The 17027-nt window shown below is 41.3% G+C and overlaps 1 protein-coding gene across 1 annotated transcript in view; it reads left to right on the top strand.

Annotated features, from left to right (window-relative positions):
• The window catches only part of LOC115081960 (zinc finger protein ZFAT-like), a 276750-nt gene that overhangs the window by 130974 nt on the left and 128749 nt on the right, over nt 1-17027 (top strand). Inside the window, 2 exon segments of the mRNA XM_029586200.1 lie at nt 9834-9893; nt 9896-9917. Coding sequence (XP_029442060.1) covers nt 9834-9893; nt 9896-9917 — 82 coding nt within the window.

Genomic DNA, 17027 nt, shown 5'->3' on the forward strand with positions numbered 1-17027 from the left:
TAAAATGATCCTCCCATGAATATTCCTTAACATTTTTATAGTGCTTTGGATAGTAATTATGCCATGTAGCAAGGTCTTTTTTCTTTGAAGAGGACCCTAATAGAGGATATATATGGTCTTTTTGTGTGGCTTCTTTAATAGTAATCCACAAACGATGCAAGGAGCTATTTAGCTTGCTTAGATCCTAGTGAACCCAACTTATTGATCAGGTCAGTTTGATCTTCTGGTGATAGATAAAAATAATTTATATATAGCACTTAAAAGTTCTGTTGGGGGGCTGCTGAGGCAACAAGGCAACTCGAAAAGTGAGTTAGAAGTGAAAAGACTGCAAAAGTAAAAGATTTTGAAAAATAGAGGATACACATCCATGTGCAAATTCAGACAAAAAAAGACTGAGGGGTTCCCTAGGCAGTGTGCACAGGAATTCCCTTGCATTCTTAGTAATAAAAACTTACTGAGCTAGATTGATTGGTCCATTTGGTGCCGTTGAATGATATCATCCCGCATGTCATGTCTAATTCATCCTGCTGTCTATAGAGAACCCTGTTTATGGTATGCAAACTTGGCTGTTTTTGTAATGAATATGAAATATTCTCCTTTAAAAGTGCAACATGAGCCAATTTCATAGATATGCCATGGACAAAAGATGGATACTTAACTTCTGTTGAAAACGCTTAATACAGCTGTGTGGGTTCAATAGATGCACCACAATGGGTAAATAGTGATAGAAATTCACCAACATGAAAACATGACACCCAACACAGCCGGTGTTTTGGCATGCGCAATGGCTGCTTCAGAAGCATCTACCAGTGTAATTGCGAAAAAGCAAATATAGCTGAAATATATTTGTGATGGACCAAGGCATGGAAAACGTACGCATACAACCTCTAATGGACGGCCCCTCTCAAAAAGGCTTCAAGAGGAGAAAAGGGCCTAGCTGAGATTGTATTAAAAGATTCAGTGAGTTTGCAAATGGACCCATAGGAGCTACACCATTCATAATTATTGGCATAATAGTGAAAGCATAGGGCCAATCTGGCCAGTCAAAAGCAACATGAAAAATAGGTGGACATGTTCAAGTCAGAAAGAAATGTAAAAAAAAAACAAAAAACAGACCAGTTGGTGTTTAACTGTACCATGTTGAAGTTGTGCCAATTTCTGTTCACCGAAAGATTCATTGAAACATACAACATAATTTGATCAGGACTGCCTAAAATGTTGCACACAACTGTACTTTGAATCCACTGGTAATGGATGGCCCACTCTGTAAGAAACATTTGCACAGAACTGCAAAAGCCAATTCAACTAACTGAAGAACTGAAGGGCATCTTCAGACCTGGTGTCAACTCAATAAACCTGAACCAAAATGAGACTGTATCACAATTTTTTTTTTTTTTTTGGGGGGGGGGGGGGGTGAGGATGTTCCACTGAGGGTGCCCAGACAATAGTCAGAAGCCCGATTCCTTGTATAAATGGCATATTTACTTTCTGCCTCACTTTTGTTCTATTTAAATCTGGCCTGAAGCATGACTTAGCAGCCATGGCTAATGTGCTGCTTCACCTCTCCCCTGCTTTCTGCTGCTGCTAATGGTGCGGGCACACAGAGTAAGGCTTCAGGTTCTTATTGCCTGCCATCTAGCTCCCAGCCTGTGGGAGCTTGCTGGGGGGGATGTGGAAAATGCAAAACTCCAAGAGGAGCTTGAGAAACAGTTGAGTGTGATTAGTAAAGTTGCTGCATTGTTCTTTCATGTTTAATGTCAGATTAGATGTATTCTGTGTAAACCAGCAGTGGGAGAGCCCAAACGTCTGTAGGTGGGACTCTGAGAGGTCCCTGCACCGAGTGGGGAAACCTGTTCTGGGCGGGGGAGGGGGGAACACCACGGTGAAAAGTGCATGGGCCAGCCAGAGAGGAAAGAGGGGCCCTTACTTACCCATCACTATTATAAAGAAGCAAAATTACCAGTCAGTCAATTATAGCATGCAAATAATGAGTCCAGTATAACAAAAAAGCTACTTTGGTTCCTGTTGTCCAATGTTTTTAAGTAGTCTGCATGTATTTGCCCTTACTTCCAGTGCTTGTCCCTATCATTGCTGCATATGAACCCATTTTCTATGGAGCAATCACTATTATTGGGACGGAGCTCCCCAGGGCTGCAGCCGTGCAGCAAGGAGGAACTGAAACACCTCTTGTTTTGGGGAACACTGAGACGTAAACCCATGTGTAAGTAGGCTCTGCTGCATTCCGCCACTGAGATCACAGCCTGAGGGGACAGGAACACAAACGTAATACAGGCTCGAGCCTGGTATGGGTGGAGTTAGGGTAGCCACTAATGCATCTTCAGAATACAAACCATTCTCCGGGTAAAAGCTATACAGACATTATTATGTTTAGAAGGCCAACATTCCTCCACCCCCTCTCCTCCCTGGTAGTTGAAGAGGTACCAGAGGAAGATCTGGGGAAAATGAATGAGCCCTGGGAGGGGGGAGGGGGTGATAGAGAGAAATAGGAGGCAGTAATTAAAAAGAAAACTGTGGAAAGGAAGAGAGAGAGCAATAACTTGGAATGTGAAGATTAGTGTGTGTGTGGGGGGGGGGGGGGGGGAGTTGGAGTGGAGGGATGAAGATGTTCCACCTTTTTGAAAATCCTAGACCCCTGCTCACGTTTGTCATGAATGAAATGCAGTCAGCATTTTCAGGTAGTAAGCCAGCAGCAGCCACTGTATCAGCAGCAGGGCCTACCTTCGCGCTCTGCCCAGCTCTGTGAGGGTCTCGGGGGCACCCTGGCCCGACAATAGCCACAGCTAAAAGAAGAACCAGTCAGGTTCTTACATGGGTGGTAGGCCCAGGCCTCAGGCAAACCCTTATCTGCGAGCACAAAGGGTAGCACTGGCTGCCTCAGTGGACCCTCCATGGGGTAAGCTGGCTTCCTCGTCAAGGAATAAAACTGTCTGGAAAACTCAAATGTGGTAGCAGCAGGCTTCTCCCCTCCCCATGACACCACAGTGATTGCAACAAGGAGACTAGCATGGTAGTGGCAGGTCTCACTCCAGGACTAGGTAGCTTTAAAAAGACCACAACTGTAGTGGCAGGCCCCTACCACATAAGCAGCAGTAGCAGCGCTGGGGGGTGGGGGACAGTAAATAAGCATCTTAAGGCCTGTGTAATCTGCCCAATTTGATTTCTGGTAGAATGCCGTAGACTCCACTTGATCTTTGGTTTTCTCCTCCCTTTTTTACAACTTGGGATCCTCCGTGCTTGCGTATTTATTTTAGCTTTCTATACTTTTTTCCCACATTTTAACTGAAGGTAGTAAAGTTCACATGCTAGTAATAAAATGAAAGGTAGAATAATAAATCATAAAAATAAATTCAGAATCTTGAGAGCAAAATCTTGAGAGCAAAATCAAAGGTGACCTGGGAATCTGTTTCCTCCATAGTGGGGCGACCACCATCCTATGCACACTAAATTTTCAGGGCGATGTCGAGCCACGTGTCTGCGTGCTTCATGAATCATTGAGTGCAGTTATGCCACCTGCTAATTTTTTTATTTTTGCATCCAAGCAGTACCAAATGTTCTGGACATGTCAGGGAGTCTGCAGGGAACATGAGGGGGGAATACTTTTGGTGGGGATATATGCATTATGTCACCTAATAACTTTTTGGCTTTGCATCCAGTCCATCCCAAATTTTCAGATGTCATCAGGGGGGGGGGGGGGGGTGCGAAGAGGATGTCCAACCATCAGCTTAAAGTTAATATGACCAAAACCGACCTTTTTGGGAGGGAATACAAGCTCAGTTTCCTTCTTCCACTTTCTTCAGTCTTGGTGGATGATGTTTTTGGGCCCCAAATTTTCCATGTCCTTTCTGAACACACTATCAGAGCCCGCATCCACTTTCTTGCCACCTCCGACTCGGACTGCTGCACTCACGTCCTTACAGGTCTGCTGCTATACCGTCTTTCTTAGTCTCAGTTTATTCAAAATTCAGCTGCCCAGTTTCTCTTCCTTCAGCATCACTCTGACCATTTCCTTTTCTTTTCACTTCTCTACGTCGAATCCCTATGTGCTTCTGCATTTAGTTCAAACTACTTCTCGCTTACAAGTGCATGCACTCTGCAGCCCCATATTATCTCTCCTCTTTTCTCCTTGTATATCCTTCTTTGTGACTTCCGTTCAGCTGGCAAGCTGCTCCTTCTCTTCGTTGCTAACTCACGACTTACACTTTCTCTTGCCGTTGCATGTGACTGGATCGGCTTTCCTGAAGTGGTACATCTGGCTGTTTTCAAGTCCCACTTAAAGAACCAGCTTTTTTATTTACATTTTTATTCATTTAAAAAGTTTTGTATACCGTCATTTGAAGAGAACATCACAACGGTTACATAACAAAAACATCATAAAAACAAAAATATTTGAGATTGCTTTTAAATTCAGACTCTTTCTAATCATGACCCTCTCATGTTAAACATTTTTGTACTGTAATATATATAAAAGTGATTTCTAAAAATTATGGGGTGGATTTTCAACAGTTACAAGTAAAAACATGCATATTTTTGCTTTTGCATGCACATATACAAGTGTAACAAAGGGGGTGGTCTAGAGGCGTTCTGGGTAGGGCCAACATGTGTGTGTAAGGTACTATTTTAAAAGATACAGACGCAGATTTGCCTACTTATAGTACTTGTGTAATTTTACACCTGCCTATTATCTTGCATACAGTGATATTAAACGCATTTATTGTGCACTATATTGAGTGGGAGGTCTCGATGAATTGTAGAAAGTTCAGCCTAAAGAACCAGAAGGGTTTCTGATCTGGGCAAAGTGGTGGAGGAATTGGTAAAATTGGTAATTTCAACTACGTGCACATGTTTTAAATATACTGACTTTCATGCATAAATCCCAATTTACATGAGTAAGTTCTACTTTTATTTTCATGCATAAAATGTATGCGCGTATATTTTTTAAATAGGAAAAGTAAGCGCTTTCGATGCATTGAACGTATTCTCACATAAGCATACATACGCACATATGTTGTGGGGTATACACATTTTATGATATGGCCAGGTTATGTTCTTACTATCGTAAATCTGTGTGCAGCTATATACGCACGTACATGCTGCTGTGTCCAGTTGTTTGAAAGGTATCCTCCGTTTGTTTATATATGTTTTAACTAAATTTTAAGCTCCAGGGAAAATGTACCGTGTCTCTATTTTATGTCTCTGCAGTGTTGGGAATGCCTAGTAGTGCAATAGAAATATTCAATAGTAGTAAGAATCATTCTTTAAAAAAAATAAATAAATAAAGCCCACCTCAGTATTTTCATCTTTTTTTTTTTTTTTTTTTTTTTTTTTTGAATTCTTTGTTTATTGTTTTTAAAAAAAAACAAAAACACAACAACAAATAATTTGAACATGATTATCCAGTCAGACTGTGATATTGTAACAAGTTACTTACACAGTCACTTTCCTATCATCAATCAATAATCATAAGGTAATTAGAAGTGACAACCATTATACATTGAACGATTCAATTAAGGAAACTAAGCATTATATCCTCACATATATTTTCTTTACCGGTCATGAATTTTCAAGAAGATTTTTTAAGTCGACTGGATCACGGAATGAGTAATTATGATCGTTCAGCTTTATATTACATTTACATGGATAAATCAATTTGAAACTACCTCCTTTTCCTAATACTTGTTCTCTATAACGAAGGAAATCTTTCCTACGAACCTGTGTGATTTTAATAAGGTCAGGGAATATCCAAACCTTTTGACCATAAAAGGTGGTTGTTCTGTTCCGAAAGAAGGATCTCATAATATTTTCTTTGTCTACTGAGAAAGCCAATTGAACCAACAGAGTTCCCCTTGTTTTTACCTCTAACTCATCCTGCGATTTTTGAAGTAGGTCTGATAGATCTATAGATGTACTAACATTTTCTAATACCTTTTCAGTCTCTTCCTTTTGTTTTTGTTCTTGCCTTATCTCTTTTTTCTTGTTATTACCCAGGTAGAATGCCCTTACTATGACTGGTAAGCAATCCTCAGATATTTTTAAAATTTGGAGTAAGTAATTTCTAAATAATTCTATAGGACTTAATTTCCTTATAATTGGGAAATTGTTAACTCTTATATTCAATGATCTAACCATGTTTTCTAATGTTTCTAATCTTTTACTTACTTCCCCACTCTCCACAATCTGTTCACATTGAATTTTTTCCACCTGAGTGATTTTTTTCTCTATTTTATCTACTACCTCTTTCTGCTTATCTAACTCAGCCGTATTTAATACTGAGGAATGAGAAGTTTTCATTACCACTTCTGTTAACTTATTTATTGATGAATCTAGCTTTACTAAGCAATTCCAGAGACTTTCCATTGTTATATTATTAGGTTTAGACGGTAAAGTACTAGTGTTTATAACGACCTCTATATTCTGATTATCATCTTTAGGGAGGTTAATTAGTTTAGGTGTACTAGAATCAATAGGGAGCTCAGTTGGGCTTTCTACCAAACTCAAATGTATTTTCTCATGTGATCTATACTTTATTCCGTGTGAATCATTAAACTGAACCTCATTTACTCCCCGATTCACCAGGAGACTTCCTATACCTTCCTGAATTACCCCTGGTTCTTGTTGGGTCTCTTGACCCTCTCTCCCAGGGGGAGATGGTGGAACCGGTGCCCCAGGGCTCAAAGAGATTTCACTGACCTGGGGAGATACACCTCGTTCTAGTGACTCTCCAACAACGGTCTGCCCTATTGGGGTATTTAGAGGATCTAACCATTCCAATACTGTTTTTTGTTTAGTTTCTACAGATGTCACCTCATTGGAAGGCCTTAATTTTGCCTTCCTTTTCGTGTGTGGCATCCTTCAAAGGAAATAAACTTTAAATAAGTATTGGGGTTGATAATGCTTCTCAATATTCAACAGTCTATAATAATCACTTCTATGGAACCGTGAATGAGAGATACAAATACTTAACTTAGGCAATTTTTTTGACCAGCATAAATCCTATCCTCAGCGAATTCCAGCGAAGGCCCAGCGAAGCCCGGCAAAGCCCGCTTTGCCGCGCGCCCCTTAAACGCGCACGGCTTTAACAGCGCGCCAGCTCTACTGCGCGCCGCAGGTCTGTAGAAATTTAAAGTCCGAGTCCGGGTCCCGCCTCCTCAGGCTCCGCCCCCCTCAGACAGGAAACGCTGGGGAGATGAAATCCAACCGTCGGGGCAAGATAGCACTCACCCCCGGTAACCACCTCCAGCAGATAGGCAGGAAATAGAAGCAGGGCTCTCCTCTCGGCTCGAGGCTAGAGCAGCTCTGAAGAAATTTAAAGTCCGAGTCCGGGTCCCGCCTCCTCAGGCTCCGCCCCCCTCAGACAGGAAACGCTGGGGAGATGAAATCCAACCGTCGGGGCAAGACAGCACTCACCCCCGGTAACCACCTCCAGCAGATAGGCAGGAAATAGAAGCAGGGCTCTCCTCTCGGCTCGAGGCTAGAGCAGCTCTGAAGAAATTTAAAGTCCGAGTCCGGGTCCCGCCTCCTCAGGCTCCGCCCCCCTCAGACAGGAAACGCTGGGGAGATGAAATCCAACCGTCGGGGCAAGACAGCACTCACCCCCGGTAACCACCTCCAGCAGATAGGCAGGAAATAGAAGCAGGGCTCTCCTCTCGGCTCCCAGTATTTTCATCTTTAGTAGAATCCCACATCCCTGGTCTCAACCCCAGAGCAGGCAGAAAGTAAACATACTTAATTTTCCCGGCAAAGCATGGATTCTGTTCAGGATTAGGTCGCTGGTATTGTGGGCTGGGTGCTTGCCAAGTCTAGGGTGTTCTACAAAATTAGTTGACAGGAGTTGGTAGCAGGGATGACTGCTGGGTCTGGGGCCATGACCAGATTTAAATGAAAACTTTAGCACTGAAAATTCATGTTAGCTGGCCTATGGGAGCGTGTGCCAGTAACTGGTTAAAAAGGAAAATAGGAAGCAAAGATTAGGACTAATTGGTCATTTTTCCCAGTGGAGAGAGGTGAATAGCGGAGTACCCCAGGTCCTGGGACCAGTACTGTATAACTCTAAAATAAATGATCTGGAAAAGGAAGCTACGAGTGAGAGAGTCAAATTTGCAGATGATATAAAATCATTCAGAGTTGTTAAACTGGGAGTGTACTGTGAGAAACTGCAGAAGGACCTTTCCAGTCTGGACAACTGGGCATCTAAGTGGAAGATGAAATTTATTATGGATGAATGAAGAGTGATGCACACATAGGAAAAAACTCCTAATGTACTCCATGCTGGATTCCATCTTAGGAGTCACCGCCCAGGAAAAGGATCTTGGAGTCACTGTTGATAATCCATTGAGATCCTTGACTCAGTGTGTGATCAGAAAAGAATAGAGAATAAAACTGAGAATACTGTAATGTCTTTATTGATCCACGGTGTGGCCGTACCGTGAATATCCTGTGCAGTTCTGGTCACCCCCATCTCAAAAAAGTTATGGTGCTGCTCAAAATGTCACAGAGATTGTAAGGCTCCCTGTTGACCAAAGGCCAAACAAGCTAGAGCAAGTCGTCTTAGAGAAGAAATGGCTGAGAAGGGGGATATGAAAGAAGTTTATAAGCTCATTAGTGGGGTGGAACAGGTCCTAAGAATATAAGAAATGCCATGCTGGGTCCTGCCCCTTCCCTAGCAGCCATCCCCCCTGTTTGTTCCCCTTCCTCTGCATCTGCCACCCTGCCTTTCTCAGATAACCTGAGCAGCAGGGACCTGTCCAGCAGTTGCTGAGCACTGTGACCAGTCTCTCCCAGGACCACAAGCATTTTCAAAACTCACAGCCTGCCCACTTCTGACTGCTGATTACATGCATCGTGAAATCAGTTTGGCTTTCCAGTTTAGCGTTTCAGAAATCGGGACCGAAGCTTGAGCTGGAACTAAACACATTTTATTAATGTGCAGCTTACAGTCAGGGTAGTTGCTCTCATGTTTTCTAAGTCTTCTTGTGTATGAAGCCCAGAATATTTGACCCCTGGCATTTGACATTTGGTGGTGCTATCCCCAAAACTTTACATGAAGCATAAGCAAAACTGAGCTAGTCAGAAAAACGAACAAATCCTACTCAGGACTACTAGGATATGACCCTCAAATACATTTCAATCAGCAGCCAGGAAGTGCTGACTCGGGAGTTTTGTAAATGCTTGTTATGCCAGCACAGGCCGTACACAGTGGTGAGCAACCACGGAACAGGCTCCTGCCAAGCCTTGAATGGTGGCAGCACCGCAGTCTGTGCGGCCAGGTGTGCAATGTGTGCAGCCACTGGAGCTCTCTAACCTACCCCCATTCCATTTCTTTCTCGCCTATCCTTCCAATCCACTCCATTTCCTCCTTCTATTCCTCTAGCTCCACATCATTCCTCATCACAGGTCTTTCCCCTTGCCTCTACCAACTCTCCATTTTTCTTTTCTTCAATGTCTGCCCTTAGTCCCTTCCCTCCTTATGTAGCATTTGCTGAAATTATAATAGTGATGCTGATGATAAACTGTTAAGTTAGTGGAAATCATGGCAATTTAATTCTTCTGTTCTTGTAGAATAGATGTTAGAACCATGTATTTGCTCATCGGAATAAGAGAATCAAAGTAGGCATCCAGTATTGAGGGACCAAAATAAACATATCTAGCAGGCTAGACGGGTTGCTAGAGGTGCAAACTGATTTTTTATGTGTTTGGTGCATAATTTTCACAGAAAATGTTATTTGTTAAAAGAATAACTAAAATATTTTATTAGTCAATGGTTTGGAAAGGATGGTGCATTTTTTCTTTCATCATTTTCTTTCTATGTTTTACAGGTGGTATTAAGTGCCCCATTTGCAATTTTGTTTATGGCACGAAATGGGAATTCAACAGACATCTAAGAACAAGCATGGGCTGAAGTGGTAGACCATGATGGGCAGGTAACAGACATAACCCTTATTAAAACATCTCTAATAAGTCAGGGCAGAATAGATGAATTGCATTCTTCCATCTAGTTTGGCGGATTATGTGTTTTGTTTTTTTAATATATTTTTTTACTTCCACTGTAACTTGTATGATGGTTTATAAACTGAATGGTGATCAGTCAATCAAATAAGTCAATTTATGCCAACCCGTTTCAGGCACCCTTGCTAAAGACATCTCAAGTTATATCAAAATCTAGACCATTGAGTTCTTATACTGTGTGTAACACCACTAATATTTTAAAAGATTTGAAAGATACTTAATGAGGCAAACTTTATTATACATTAGCAAAGAATATCAAAACTATTCAAAAGATAAAATTGGCACAATAGCAAATATGCATAAATTTATCACCTGTCCGTCAATCATTCCTCATTCACACCACTTCTAAAGTCTGTATAGTGTTATGCATATATAGTGTATATAGATATCTACATAAAACATTGTCAAAATATGTACAGTGCTAGTAATGAAACAAATCACTTGCAATACAGCTGGCCTTAGTGAATTGTAAATGAGTCGCATGGTGTCAAGGGAAGTATATACAAATCACCACTGGATACAAACAGCTAAGAGCCCCAGTGTGAAACTACATCACAGCATTTGGACTGCAAGAAGGCATTGAAGTCTGCTCCAGGTACAGCTCCAGCAAAAAGATAAGTAAAGGTTTCCAACACGCTAACAAGACATTGAAAATCCACAGAGGATTATGCTGCATTTAGCAAGCTGTTAATTAACAATTGAAGTCTTGAGACACTGAATTAGCAAAATCGACCAATAAAGTAGAATCAACAACAAGAGATTAAATACAGTCCATGGTATCATCGCAAGAATAGTTATGAACCATATTTTCCCCTGAAGAAGCCTTTTCCATGGCGAAACAGAGGCCTTTGTAGGGACAAAAAGAACACAGGATAAAGCAGAGGTATAACAAAAACTACACACAATACAGAATCATCATTGAGACAACACTCCTATGAAACAATTAAAGTATCCTTTCTTGGGGACTGTGGTTCAGCTATATCCCCTTTCTAAAGAAGGTGTCATCCATGTGACTCCTTTACAATTCACTGTCCAGCTGTATTGCAAGTGATTTATTGTTTCATTACTAGCTCTCTGTACATATTTTGACAATGTTTTATGGAGATATCTATATACACTACATATGCATAACACTATACAGAGTTTAGAAGTGGTGTGAATGAGGAATGATTGATTAGGACAGGTGACAAATTTTATGTATATTTGTTATTGTGCCAGTTTTATCTTTTGAATAGTTTTGATATTCTTTGCCATTGTATAATAAAGCTTGCTTCATGAAGTATCTTTCAAATCTTTTAAAATAGTGGTGTTACCTCTTTTTAAGGTTCTCTGACAGATATGCCATTTAGGTACTCACATTTTTGTTTAAAGCCTGGATCCAATATACTAAGATATATATAAATATATATATATATATATATATATATATATATATATATATATATGTGTGTGTGTATATGTGTGTATATATAGTACAATCTGTATGGTATTTTAGTTATCTAGAAGTAGTCCAAAAATACAGACTCTGTACAACACTACAAAAATGAAACATGATTACATAATAAACTAATTTATCAAACAGTGGTATTTTTTTACAAAAGATTTTTTTATTTAATTTTTCTACATTAACATTCTAATCATATAACATAATTTATTTTATTTATTTATTTATTTATTTATAAACTTTTATTTACCAACATTTGTAGAACACATCATGCCGGTTTACAATGAAACTGAAGAAAGGAAATTACAATGAACAGGGGGAGGGGGGGGGGGGGGAAAGAGGGGCAGGTCAGAAAGGGAAGAGGGGGGAAGGAGAAAGAACTAAAGATGGAAGTTAGAGGGTAGGCAGAAGGAAAGGACCATCATAAACTGAGTACAACAGGAACTATATACATCTTATGCCTGAAAAGGCTGCAAGCAACAATACCTGTAGTGGCTGCAAACAACAATGCAAAATATAACGGAATATAATCCAAATATAATGGAGTTAAAATGGAGTTAAAAAGGTGGGTTCTAGGGGGAAGGCTACAGGAGGGGTACAGGGGAGGAGCTACAGGGACGGAGCTACAGCGGGTACAGGAAAGGGTGGGTCATGGTAGCTGGCTATGTTTGGTTCGTATCTGGGTAGGCCTGCTTGAAGAGCCATGTCTTAATTCCTTTTTTAAAATTGTGTAAGGATGGCTCTAGACAGAGGGAAGTGGGGAGGGAATTCCAGAGGTAGGTGCCAGCGATAGAAAAGGCTCTTTTCTGGTGAGGGAAAGATGCGCAGTTTTGAGAGATGGAGTGTGTAGGGTGCCTGCAAGGGCAGTTCTGGTGGGGCGTTCAGTGGAGCGGAAGTGAGGCATTTCCTCTAGCCAGGTGTGATTGTATTTGTACAAAGAGTTGTCTAGTATGGTGAGGGTTTTGTATTGAATGCGGTAGGATACAGGCAGCCAGTGCAGATCCTTTAATATGGGGGTGATGTGATCCCTTTTGCTGGTATTGGTTATGACCCTGGCCATGGCGTTTTGCAGGATCTGGAGGGGTTTGATAGTGGAGGTGGGAAGGCCCAGGAGGGGAGGGAGTTACAGTAGTCCAGTTTCATGAGTATGGTGGTCTGAAGTACTGTACAGAAATCTTGAGTGTGGAGGAGGGGTTTAATGTTTTCTCATGATGTGAAGTTTGTGGAAGCCCCCCTTAAGGAGAGATTTGATGTGGGGTTTGAAGTTAAGGTGTTGATCCATGAAGACACCTAAGTATTTTATGGATTGAAGGAGGGTGTGGGCTGTGGCTGTGTTCTGAATGGGGGGGGGGGGGAATACAGTTAGGGTGATTGGAGATAATGAGGAGTCCTGTTTTTGAAGCATTAAGAGCTAGGTGGAGGTTCGAGAGTTAGGAGTTTATGGAGGCAAGGCATGATTCCCAGAATTGCATGGATTCATCGAGGGATTTGTTGATGGGGATGAGAATCTACACGTCATCAGCATATAAGAAGAATTTCAGGCCTAGGTCGGAGAGTAGATGGCAAAGAGGCAGGAGATAAATATTGAAAAGGGTGGATGATAGGGAGGAGCCTTGAGGGACGCCTTGTGTGATGGGATGTGTGCGGATTCATGCTTATCAATTTTTACTAGATACTCTCTATGGTTGAGATAGGAGGAGAACCAGGCTAGGGCTGTGTCTGAGATACCTATCTCTGCTAAGCGGGTAATTAGGATTTGGTGGTTGACAGTATCAAAGGCTGCTGAAATGTCTAGGAGGGCCAGTAGGTATGAGATTCCACGGTCCATGCCTTTGAGGATGGTGTCTGTCATAGCTATTAATAATGTTTCAGTATTATGGGCTTTACGAAAACCAAATTGTGATGGATGTAAGATATTGTGGTCTTCTAAGAAGTCAGTAAGTTGTGTTTAACTACCTTTTCAAGGATTTTAGAGAGGAAGGGCAGATTGGAAATAGGCCGGAAATTTGCTAGGTCTATGGGGTCGAGGGTGGGTTTTTTTGAGGCGTGGCTTGACGACAGCAAGTTTAAGTGGGTCTGGGATGGTTCCAAATGTGATGGAGCAGTTAATTAAATCAGCAATAGGTTTAGCAGTGGTGGAGGGGATAGAGAGAAGGATTTTAGAAGAGATGGTGTCTGAGATATGGGTAGCAGGTTTCATCTTTTTTAGAATGGCCTCAATTTCCATAGTAGTAGTGAGATCGAAGGACCCAAGATTGTTCCTGTTGTAATTGGGGAGCGGGGTGGTAGGAGAGGGTTTGGTGGGGAAGCGAAGGAGAATGTTATCGATTTTGTTCTTGAAGTAAATGCTAGTTCTTCGCATTTATCACTGGCGTTTGCCTCATTGTGTGTTAGGGGGGTGGATTTTGTGAGATCTGCAACATACGCGAATAAGGCATTCGAATTGTATTGATAATCATGAATTTTTGCTGAGTAGAAGTCTCATTTAGCTTGGAGAATGGCTTGTCTGTAAGTGTGTAGCATATTTTTATAAGCTGCTTTAAGTGAGAGGGAAGGTTGTTTTGCCATGAGCGTTCTTTGGATCTCAGGTCCTGCTTAATCTTTTTTTAATTCATAACTTTTTTTAATATAAAATCATAGGCAAAAAAACATTTTGCATACCCAAGCCACATATATCAACACGCAGGCAGTGCAAATATCTACTTAAAGTTCTACTTTCTGGTCAATCGCTGATCGCATGACGAATTATTTTCCCTTATACAATATTCAGCGAATCCTCAGTGGCGCAAAATGCGTATAAGAATGCATATGCTCTCAGGTTAGTAAGCCTGGTGACCTCAAAGGCAATCGTATATGCTTCAGCGGCGCAAGATAATGACCTGTGGAGAGACAGCTGGTGGATAGAAAGAGTTATACGCATGGAGAAAAAATAAAAATGATTAGAAAATAAGCTTTAAAAGAAAAAGGAAGGTATAAGGCAGAGAGGAAATTGAAAAAGCCAAGAACTAGCAGAAACCAAGGATAGTCTCAAACTACAGACATAAAGGTTGGAAACTTGTTTACTTTGTCTGGTGAAGATTTCTATGCTCGCAGGGCAAGGTCAAATGGAATCAAGGGCAGATGGTATCTGCCCTTGATTCCAGCCTTCCAGTCACCAGGGTAAATAAGGTATTTTACTGGAAGGAATGGGAAAGGGGAGAAGGTTGTGGTGTCCCGTGATATCATAGGCTCAATATCTCTTAAAAACTGGCAGCTCCGCTATGGAGAGGGGCTGTGGTCAGGGCTTGAGATGAGCATTGCTCCCTTTGCTGCAAAACTAAATAAAACGTTCCCCTCTTATATCCCACAGGAGACAGCAGTTTTCTCGGGGGTTTCCAAATCAAGGGCAGAAGCACCACATGTAGCTGTGGCCCTGCAGCTGGGGAGATATTAACTGCTGAGCTGCTAGGGCTCAGGGCATGCAAGTAATGGATTGCCTTATGTGGACTCTGCAGACATGGGACTAGCGCTGGACTGGAATCTGTGAGTGCTGGGAGGAGGCCGGGATAGTTCCAGAAAAATAAAATAGAGCCTGGGCTCAGGGAGTGCAGAGCAGGGAAGTGATCCAAGCTTGTAAAGGAGGGGAATCTCAAATTGAAAGGTGAGCGGAGCCTGCCAATGAAGGGAAGCCTAACCTGCTGATGAGGGGTGGCTGATCCAAGCTTGCAGAGGAGGGCAGCTGGCTAAGGATGGGTAAGGAGAAACCTTCTGGGGAACGCAAGGATGGGAAGAACTGGGAGGGGAACAGAGAACAGGTTGGTGGGAAATGGGGAGCAGAGCATTCTGAGAGGGTGTAGAGAGTATAGCTGAAAGAGGAAAATGAAGCCCCCTCCCCAAATATAAAATTGAGTATTCCCATGCAGCGAGGTAAGGAAGGGAGAGGGAAGGTAGATTAAGAGAATGAGAGAAAAGGAAGGTTGAGAAAGCATGGTGGTGCCTGGAGAGGGAAGAGACTATGATGTGGATGGGTGGTTGGTGGGGGGATGGAGGAGGAGGGAGGAGCCTGGTGAGGGTGAGCTGGAATTGGGGGGGGGGGGATGTATTGTGGGACTTTGAGTGCTTCCCTGGCTTTTGGTCACATGCGTTCTTCCCATGTCCACATTACCAGCTCCTCTCTGGACATCTAAATACAGGCTGGCCAGTCATATTCATAACCCACTGTGTTCTGTTTTTTTATTCTTTTTTTTGCTGGGGGTGCTGTAATTTCAGCACCCGCAATCATTTTCAAAAGTTGACTCCTATGTCTCTCATTAAGTATTACGGCTCAGTAGCAGAAGGAATTGCTGCAATGTCAGCAAGTTATCAGTTGGCTAGAGTTCATTTGAAATCTGATTGGATGGCAAAGTTGTCAATGTCAGACCTTAATTGTAATCATGGCCTGTTTAGCATAAGTCTGGGGTACTTTCCTGAGTTTTATATCTAGAATTACTTGTTTGGACATCTTCCCGTGCTCTGCTGAATCTTGTACAGATCTCAAGTTCTTGTTTGCTTCATGCTGGCAAATCATACTCTGCTATAATATATTTTTTGTGTGACATCTAATGCAGCTAAATTCAGATTCATCTTAATGACCCATTCCCCCATCTCCCTTTCAGTTTCCTGCTAGGAGGTAATATGCAGATCTAAACTCAGCATCAACTTGATTCAAGTCCAAATTTGCTGCCAAAAAGAAAATATTTTTGAACAAGAAAAAACTCATATGCTTAAATGTTCCAAGATCTGAACTACAAAATTAGAACAAGTATTATCTATTTTATACAGTTTAACAGGATTCCAGATCACTTTGGGGTAAAAATTAAAAAGGATTTATGCATGTAAAAGTATACAACGTAGCAATTTTCAAAAGCCTTTTTAAGCATTTAGGGGGTAAGTTTAAAAAAGAAGTATGCACTTAAAACTGGTTGTATTCACATAAATGGGCATTGGAAAATTGCTACAATATATACATGCATAAACCCTTTAAAAAATTTCCCCATAAGTGCACTTATATGCATAAAATCTATTGACAATATAATAGCATTTTTCATAGCAATTTAAGCATGTAAAACCCAGTTTTAAGCATATAAATCCTTTTGAAAATTACTTCCTTTATGTGCAAAAAAGAGATTATAGCACATTAGCAAATAACAATGCCTTATTTGTTTTTGACAAAAAGGAAGACTAATTTTTTGCTAAGCACCAAGCCACATGTTCTATAGCTTTTGAATACCCAAATAGTTGTTTTTCCCCCTAAAATACTTACAGAATCTAGAAGCTGAATGACCCATAGAAGAAAACTCCAACATAATAAAATTACACTAGGCTCTGTTCCCACTAAAGTCTTAACCCTCAATCATTTCTCAACAGTGTTTAAGCTGGACATGTGTATAAAACTGTTTAATTGATAGTTGAAAGCGGTCCACCAAAGGCGAGATTTTATAACCCCAAATATTATAAATGAAAAACACCACTAATAAACTATATCTGCCAACAGATATACCCATATCATGTCATCAGACATCAGCAATCTCATCCAGCACTA

Source organism: Rhinatrema bivittatum, unplaced genomic scaffold, assembly GCF_901001135.1.
Source record: "Rhinatrema bivittatum unplaced genomic scaffold, aRhiBiv1.1, whole genome shotgun sequence".
Taxonomy (NCBI): domain Eukaryota; kingdom Metazoa; phylum Chordata; class Amphibia; order Gymnophiona; family Rhinatrematidae; genus Rhinatrema; species Rhinatrema bivittatum.